This window comes from Bacillus rossius (genome assembly GCF_032445375.1).
Source record: "Bacillus rossius redtenbacheri isolate Brsri chromosome 9 unlocalized genomic scaffold, Brsri_v3 Brsri_v3_scf9_2, whole genome shotgun sequence".
NCBI lineage: Eukaryota > Metazoa > Arthropoda > Insecta > Phasmatodea > Bacillidae > Bacillus > Bacillus rossius.
Window position 1 is genome coordinate 8,678,948 of NW_026962013.1, and position 9,492 is coordinate 8,688,439.

General features: G+C 34.8%; 1 protein-coding gene across 1 annotated transcript; it reads right to left on the minus strand.

Moving 5' to 3' along the window:
• Window positions 1-4,317: 4,317 nt before the first annotated feature.
• LOC134542912 (kunitz-like toxin PcKuz3) lies at window positions 4,318-6,395 on the minus strand. Its single transcript, XM_063387498.1, has 2 exons — window positions 6,273-6,395; window positions 4,318-5,594 (listed from the first exon to the last, which is right to left on the minus strand). Exons 1-2 carry the CDS (start codon window positions 6,352-6,354, stop codon window positions 5,428-5,430), a joined length of 249 nt encoding a protein of 82 aa, XP_063243568.1. The 5' UTR covers window positions 6,355-6,395; the 3' UTR covers window positions 4,318-5,427.
• Window positions 6,396-9,492: the final 3,097 nt, after the last annotated feature.

Below are 9,492 nucleotides of genomic sequence, written 5' to 3' on the forward strand. Positions count from 1 at the left end.
CGATAAAAAATAACGAGATCATTCATGCAATAAATCATCATTAATTCCGTTAATCGCACAAGTAACTGCATACCCTTAGTTGTGTGTAAAAAATTAAACAAATCGATTGTAATCGATACACATACGCCAGTTTGCTAATTCGAGCATATTTTACTGAAAGTAGCAAAGATGATAATGCAGCGGGAATAAGACGCCTACATATAATATAGAGTTTTAATGAGCACTTTGTTTGCAAAGCACTTAACTGATAGCCTTTAAAAGCTAATACAAGGAAAAATATTGTATTTTGAGATACCTGTATTATTGATTTTCCCTGTTTGTAAACGTATATCTACCCTCATTTATAAAAAATACATGAAGCAAAAGAGCCTTCTCGTTTTTACTTGTAAGTATCGCAAGCCGCGGCGAGCTAAGAGGGGTGTAACCATTCGTTGCGTTTGAGTCAGTCTTGCACGAGCAGAAATATTATTATTCTGGAATTTAATTTATCACTCGTTTGGTAACTTAAACACGTCCCCAGATTTTTATCAATGAGATCCAAACAATACTATGTCAATCGTGGTTTCGTGAAGTTTTTAATATTTAATATAATAAATTATGTGACTTAAAAAAACTCGTATATTTCAATTATTGTTTTTAAATACGCATACAAACTTATTTCAGATATATGTATAAATTATAAAGCCCTTCAAATGCATGGCTGAAAAAATATTTATGAACAAATTCTAATTTATGGAATTTCAAAAGAAATTATCTTCGGCGATATTTTACCGAAATTATTTTATATCAGTTAAACATTTATATGCCATTTCAGAACATTGAAACAATATTAAAAAGTTACCACCTTGAGTAAAGAAGGAAAATATAACAAACAATGTTTTTTGTAGGAACACGTTTTACTAAAACAAAATATTCATTTTTGTCATTTTTGCTAGTCAGCCTGTTTTAAATGCCTTTTTTTTGTTTTGTTTTGGTAGGACGTGTTAAGTTTTTATTCAACTGAACCCTAAAAAAGATTTTTCAGGAAAATTTGGCAGTATATTACTTTTCACATACATTGATATATGGGAAAGAAAAATCTATAACCAAACACGTGTTGTAGCGAAACGGAACTCAGCCGAGATCGTGTTGGCCTATCGTATAAGTCAACAATGGGTCCATCCCGAGAAGGGGTAAGGGGGGTACGGAACTCGCTATTCTTTGCCGAACCATTCCAAGCAGCGACCGTTTCAACCGGCGTATTCTTCGACACTAAACTTTTACAACCGCAGGAATATCGTGGAAGAAAACTCTGCATTATCCCTCTCCCCCCCCCCCCCTCCTTCAACTCCACAAACCACCACATAAACCCTCCTCGTGGGAAAAAATATTTTCTTCTTTTCTGCTTCCGTGTTTACCAGACCTTCTCTTTGCCGTAATAGTTTGATTTTTTTTTTTACCAGATCCCTTAAAAAAAAGGCGGGAGAGTTCGAAAATATCGCGAGACGTCTGGAAAATCGTCAAAATTTGATAGCTGCAAATCGTGAGTAAATTACTTAGTTTTTTTTTCTAGAAAACTTTGCCACGATGCTTTATTCCAGCGGTTCCCAAACGGTGGGTCGCGACCCACCAGTGGGTCGCGGAAGGGTTACAGGTGGTTCGCGACTCGATCCTATAACTAACAGAAACCATCGAATAAACCATCAGAAAAGATAAGAAAAATCTAAACGAATCGAATTGTGTGCAAACACATGTCCATTGTTAAATAAATAACTGTTTAACTACAAATTGCTTATATTTTGTCAATTATTTTCAGTTCAGTACACAAATTGTTTATCAATAATCAATCGGTATCTTTAAAAAATCATATATATTTGCAATATTTGATGGTAAATTATGTATATACATAAGGAAGGGATACGATACAAATAAGGTTTTTAAAATCCGCCATGGACCGATAGACCGTGGAGGCAGTGGCAGATCCAGGGGGGGGGGAGGAGGGCTACCAGGGGCAAGTCCCCCCCCCCCCCGAAAAACCAGTTGTCTGCTACATTAATGTTGCCGACAAAAATGATTGTTTCTAAAACCAATAAAATATTTTAATATAATTAATGAATTTCTTGTAGAATCATAAAATCTGTTGGTTGGATGTTATGTGTAGTGTGAGCAGATTAAATACAAATTATGTTATTGTAAGACATTTTTTCTCTGGATATTCTGAAATCCTAGAGGTGCGTGGAGGTATGCCTATAAGGAAAGGTGGGTCGACCGCTGGAAAAGTTTGGGAACCACTGCTTTAGTCCACTCGCTGTTGAATTAGCACCTGCAGGGTGTTTTCAAGTAGTTACTGTAACAATTGTTATCCGCCAAATGTTCATCTAGTGTTTCTGAACTCAGTCCGTTATAACGCTGTTCCTGAATTGAATTTTTCGTCTCGATGTAAATCAATAAGATGTATATTCAAGTAATCGTACTTCAGCCATAAAATACTGCAGTGTAATTAAATTTTCAGAAGATATATTTCATATAAAAATTATACAATAAATATATATCTTATAAAAAATATGTATAATACAATAAATATTTATTTTATTTACAAACACTTGTATGCTTGTAAATTATATGTATATATAAAAAATATTTACTTAAAAATATATATTTTTTTATTTATTTTATGTAAAAATAGATCCACTTAAAAATATATATATAAATTTGTAAGTAAATCTGTTTTACATATACATAAAAATATAAGTATATGAGAGTTTGTAAATAATTAATATGTTACATTTAAAGTTATGAATAAAGCATAATTTGGAATAAATAGTCATTTGAATTTCCCGCCGCCAGTGCCGTTTTTTTGTTAGTATCTAGTGCGAGTGACAACTTGGAGCGCTAGTGTTGAACATAGCGCACAGAAAATAGCATTGAGTTTCCCATATGTCCATGTAGGTGGATAATCCTTGTACTAGTCCATCGCCGACGCAGTTTACTGTAAGATCATTCATTTGTCCTGGAATTTTTTTTGGTGCCTTGTTGAGAGGTCAACGATTGCATGGCGCTTAAACCTAGTGCAATAGTTCGTCATGATTTGGTCTTGCAGCAAGTTCCTATTTAAAGATGTTTGCGTGCAAAACAAAGATTCTTGAATAATGTCTATAATGATGATTATTATTTGGTAGGCGCACAAGCAAGTTACTACTGTCTGTACTTATGTATAAACATGGTTATCGTTGTTTGGTTGAGAACTGTGGGATTTATTGAGAACTTAAGATTTTTCGCACGAAATGCTTGTTTAGGATATTTATTCAGATAAATTAATTTTTTTTTGATATTTTAATTATTACGTGTGTACCCACTTGTCAATTATGTCAATAAGTAAATATCTTACTGGCTGCCATTTTAATTGTTTTTCTCTATTTTAAAGGTTATTATTTTTATTCATTATATATTAATTTACGTTTAAATTATAACTGTTTTAATATCAAATGCTGCTTGAGAAACTGGCCACAGTGTTGTTTGTTGTAATATTTACTTTAGTGGTACTTGTCATTATTGGTGGTTCACGTTAATTGGTGAGCTATACATTGATGTTTAACATTTATTGCTTATATTTTATACCAATTCCATCCTCTGTAAAATTTATTATTAGCTCTGCTCTTGCTAGTTTGAATTTCCGTCGTGTTAACCGGTTAGAGTATTATAAAATATTAATTTAATGTGTTTCTAATTATTCATGTTTGTGTGGAACTCCAACCATAGAATCGACGATATTTTTCACCTTCGCTGATAAATTGTGTACCGGCAGGTATGTAAAAAAACCTAGGGTGTTTATGATTTTATAGAAAAAGAGCGAATAATATTACACTTTCCAATTAAAACCTTTGTCTTTTCTACTGCAAGAAAAGAGGAGCACTTCTTCAATTTCTTCAGCAGTATTTTTTTTTCGTACTAAGTTTGTTCAATGTTTACAAAGAATTTCTAAATGTTGGTTCTCTTCCTCAAATACCGCTGCAGTGAGAAGATCCTGCTTTGTTCCCACAATCTGAGAGATTCATGAGTCTACACTTACCCGACATGATAGATTTTTATAGTTTTATTGTAAATTCCAGATTTTAATAAAAAAAATATTTTCAAAATGAGATCACAGAACATATTTTATGTGTTTCGCTCAGTTTTGGAAACCCAAATTTAAAAAAAATATTTCATGACTACAATGCAGCCAGAATAATTTTTTTTTAATAACGAATATCTGCCTAACGTTTTTACACGTAGCAGATACGTAATATATATTAGCCAACCAAATATGCTACAAAACAAAGAAATGAAATGCTCTCACGAAGGGACATACGTATATATTTCCCTAGAGAATATATAATGCCATGAAAATGCAAATAAAGTAGCAAAGAGTTAAGTCGAGTGTTTCAATTTTTCCGGCGGTTCGGTTACAGGGTTGCGTAAGTAAAAAGGCAGTTTGGTTAGGTAATTATTTTATTCTCATGAGCTCATTGAGTTAAGCAGGGCGACAGGACCCTAGTTCACTCGTAGCTTCGCTCGTAGCTCATGGCTTCGCTCGTAGCTCATGGCTTCACTCATATACCAATAATGATACATAACGACACGTATCACCTGCGCGTAGCTCCATCTCTGGCTGAGCGGCACCAGCATAAATGTAATTTACCGCAGGCGTGAACAATTATTATAAGTGATTTTGTTTACAAATGGTACTTACATACACTTAAGCTTTTGATCATAAAATTAAATGGAAATTTGTGTTTTGTTCAAGTATAAAACCCGTGGCCAATTGACACACGGAATTTTTAGATATGTATATTATTGAAAATGTTTTTTTTTTTTTAACATACGCGTTTGCATGTAACACCGCGTGTTATTGAGGTTTCGCCATGATATGCAGTGTTACCAGCAATAGTGTATGTTCAAAAAAAAACATTTTAAAACAATCATCCCCATAGTAAGAATAATTAAAAAATATATATTTTTTGTTGGGAATGGTAAAACTTTACAGATATTATTTATAAAAAATTGATATTTTTATATTATGAATCATTCATTTCAAATTAATAATACACACTTCAAATGTTTATTTTCACTCTCAAATGCCAGTCAGCAAGTGTAACAACTTACCCCAATGATGAAGCGAGTGGAGCGTTGGTGCGAAGTTCGTTAGTACAAAGTAAATTAATCAGTTAAATCTCATTTACATACCAAAAATATATTTTAATGTATTTATCCGGAAATATGAGATACTTGGTGCATTAAAACTGAGACTTACGATACGATACGGTGTTACATAACCTCAACAACTTGCATATGCCACGACGCTGGTTAGACAGTTCCATTATTGATCAATTAAGCTGTTAGCATTTTGGAGTAACGAATGTTGTTTGGCTCGCAGCTTTCGCCGAGTGTTAGTATCGTGGTTCTGTTGTTCTAATAGCCCTCGCACTCGGCCTGGCACTCGAACATGAACTTGAAGTTGTTGCAGTTGCTTTGGCAGCCGCCGAACTGGAACATCTGGCAACGCCCCGTGTCGGTGTTGAAGAAGTACCTCGTTATATAATGTTTGCACGGTCCAGGTTCCACCGGCAGTTTGCAACCTGCAAGCATTACGGACACACAGCTGCAGAAACAGACACGCTGGCTTTTCACTCTGCAGGAGCCGATTTCATACCCCAGCTAAACCATTAAAAAAAAAACCACGAATACCTAAACGTACACGCCTAGTCGAAGGTGTGTTTTCGTCAGCGATGCGGGGTGGTAAGTGCGACACCCGGTGGTGTTTGTAGTTCGGTATCGCCTCTAAGCGCAAGACTCAGTTCGAAGCATGCAGTTTTCTTCTAGTCGAGCACAGAGCAAAAATATAAAACTATAGCGAAGACCATAACAATACATGGAGGGAAAATTAAGATAATAGTGTGATGCATGTTCCATGGTAAATTTAATAGTATTTTTTTGATTAATATTAAAAATCAAAATTAGATAAAATATTTAAAGTTTCAATTAGATCAGATTAAAAATAACCCATTATAGTGTGCAATATTAAAAACACATTTGAAAGTTATGTGTCAAAATTTTATTAATGGAGAATATTTTTAAGCCATTTTCCGTTAAATACTACTACTGCAACTCTATTGTCAAATGTAGTCGGTGACAAATATTTGAAAGTGTGACGGAGCCTTAAGCAGCTGAGTGCCAATTGAAGACGTCCCAAGTCCACAATCCCGTAGGCACGTAGCCGTAGAACCCCGCATCCAGCCAGCCGTAGATCTACTTACACGGGCTCCTCGAGCCGTAGACCTCGTAGACCACCATCGCTACGCAGTAGAGAAGCATCAAGCACAGCTTAGACCCGAACATGACGGCTCGACGAGTGGCGAGATCCTATTGGTTATTTTATACATTGTTTTATAAAAGAAACCGATAAAAAATAACGCTATCATTCAGTTGATAAATCTTTATTACTTCCGTTAATCGCACAAGTAACTGTATACACTTAGTTGTGTGTAAAAAATTAAACAAATCGATTGTAACCGATACACATACGCCATTTTGCTAATTCGAGCATACTTTACTGAAGGTTTCGAAGATGATAATGCAGCGGGAATAAGACGCCTACATATAATATAGAGTTTTAATGAGCACTTTGTTTGCAAAGCACTTAACTGATAGCTTCTAAAAGCTAATACAAGGAAATATAATGTATTTTGAGATACCTGTATTATTGGTTTTCCGTGTTTGTAAACGTATATCTAAACTCATTTATAAAAAAGACATGAAGCAAAAGAGCCTTCTCGTTTTTCCCTGTAAGTATCGCAAACCGCGGCGAGATGGGAGTGAAGTACCACATTCATTGCGTTTGAGTCAGTCTTGCATGAGCAGCAAGATCATAATTCTGGAATTTAATTGATCACTCGTTTGGTAACTTAAACCCGTCCCCAGATTTTTGTCAATGAGATCCAAACAATACTATGTCCATCGTGGTTTCGTGTAGTTTTTATTGTTTAATATAATTAATGATGTGACTTAAAAATCTCGTATGTTTCAATTCGTTTTTTTTAAATACGCATACAAACTTATTTCAGATATATGTATAAATTATAAGGCCCTTCAAATGCATGGCTGAAGAAACTTTTATGAACAAAGTCTAATTTATGGAATTTAAAAAAAATATCTTCGGTGATATTTTACCGAAATTATTTTATATGAGTTTAACACTTATATGCCATTTCAGAACATTGAAACAATATTAAAAAATTACCACCGTGAGTAAAAGAAGGAAAATATAAGAAACAATTTTTTTTGGGTTGGAACACGTTTAACTAAAACAAAAGATTTACTTTCGTCATTTTTGCTAGTCAGCCTGTTTTAAATGCCTTTTTTTTTTGGTATGACGTGTTAAGTTTTTATTCAACTGAACCCTAAAAAAGATTTTTCAGGGAAATTTGGCAGTAATTTACTTTTCACATACATTGATCTATAGCAAATGAAAATCAATAACCAAACACGTGTTGTAGCGAAACGGAACTTACCCGAGATCATGTTGGCCTATAGTATAAGTAGTCAATAATGGGTCCATCCAGGAAGGGGGAAGGGGAATACGGAACTCGCTATTCTTTGCCGAACCATTCCAAGCAACGACTTTTTCCACCGGCGTATTCTTCGACACTAAACTTTTACAGCCACAGGAATATCGTGGAAGAAAACTATGCATTATCCCTCTCCCCCCCCCTCCCCCCATAAACCACCACATCAACCCTCCTCGTGGGAAAAAAATATTTTCTTCTTTTCTGCTTCCGTGTTTACCAGACCTTCTCCTTTGCCGTAATAGTTTGATTTTTTTTTCTCAGGTCCCGTTTAAAAAAATGCGGGAGAGTTCTAAAATATCGCGAGACGTCTGGAAAATCGTCAAAATTTTATAGCTGCAATTTATGAGTAAATTACTTAGTTTTTTTTTCTTCTAGAAAACTTTGCCACGCCGTTTTAGTCCACTCACTGTTGAATTAGCACCTGCAGGGTGTTTCCAAGTAGTTACTGTAACAATTGTTATCCGCCAAATGTTTATCTAGTATTTCTGATCTCAGGCCGTTATAACGCTGTTCCTGAATTGAATTTTTCGTCCCGATGTATTATAGTTAAACAACCTAATTGATCGATTCTCTAGCGTGCGTAGAGCTCCGTTGTTATTCACGACTGACGTGCTTAGTTCTGCTTGGGGAGACATCACTACGTATATTTTACACAGAGTTCAGATTCACCCAGCCTACGTTATTGTTTTTACATAAAAATTTCCTTAAAATAAAATAATCCTACAACTATGTGTATTTAGCCAATCAAAGGTTGTTGGCAGCGATTACTTCCCCCTAAGTCTGTTACGAAATATAATCATAAAAAAAATTGTTTGTCTGTAAAGTCGGTTTACGGATGATAGTTTGACGTGGCAATGTCATAACAAAACATTGATGAAATGATTGCATACCTTTAAGAATAAAATTGAATCATTTTTATTGAATTATCACTATTTTGTATGGATACAAAGAAGAGGTGAAATGAAATCTACAATTTAATTGATAAATTTACTTTTATTTGCACTCATTAATTCAAATATGTTTATTACTTTAACGAAGAGATTATTTTAACTATAACTTTTATACATGTTTGCTCTTTAACTTCTTCCAATCTGTTATTCTGTTAAGGATAGGACGATGATAGGAAAAGTAGGAAACAAATGGGAGTGTTTCAAGTTTAATGTGCCTCGAAAAAGTCAAATCGATGGTTGTTCCAATCGAGTGGAAGAGAGATAGATGTGGCGCAAGCGTACAATGAGCGTAACGGGACACAGCGTAACGGGACAATGTGTGTAACGGAACATTTTTTCGTGCGTGCAGCCGGCGTTCATCGATTTATTAGACGTTGTGATGTCAAAATTATGTTCGTGTATAGATTACAGGCGTGGGTAGATTAGGAAGTTCATATATATGTACGTTGGGCTAAAGCAAATTTTAACCATATTGCATCCATTGTCCTTTTGTTGATCGTATCATAAATTGTTTTAGATAAAATTTTAGAACCTGTTTGATTTTTTTCTGTGCCTACTAAGTCATTTGTTGCATTTGATTAACTGAACTTAGGGGAAAGGAATGGAAGCCTTGGCCATAGGCATCACGAACTTCGAATACGCAATGAGTGTATCCTAAGCAAAGGCGCTCAGTAAACATCTCCGGAGAACGTTGAAGCGATCTCCGCACTAGAGTCGAAAAATGATGGCTACTGTTTTTCGACACGAAAAAAGGCGTTATTTTGATGATTTAACTAAACGTGGGTCAACAATTACAGCAAAAAAATACGATTGTCAACTGGTTTAATTCCCAGGCGGCGAACTTACATGCAGAGAGGTTAAAGAAACTGGTGCAGAGTTACGAAAAGTGCTTGGAACTGTGTTTGTGACTATGTGAAAATGTGAAGTAGATTATGTAGTAAATTAAAAACTGTCAATAA

Excerpts from the sequence above, each read along its gene's own strand:
- LOC134542912 (XM_063387498.1), bottom strand. The coding sequence starts at position 6,354 with ATGTTCGGGTCTAAGCTGTGCTTGATGCTTCTCTACTGCGTAGCGATG. Across the intron at positions 5,595-6,272 it reads CTACGGCTCGAGGAGCCCGT|GTTGCAAACTGCCGGTGGAA; the intron begins GTAAGTAGATCT and ends TAATGCTTGCAG.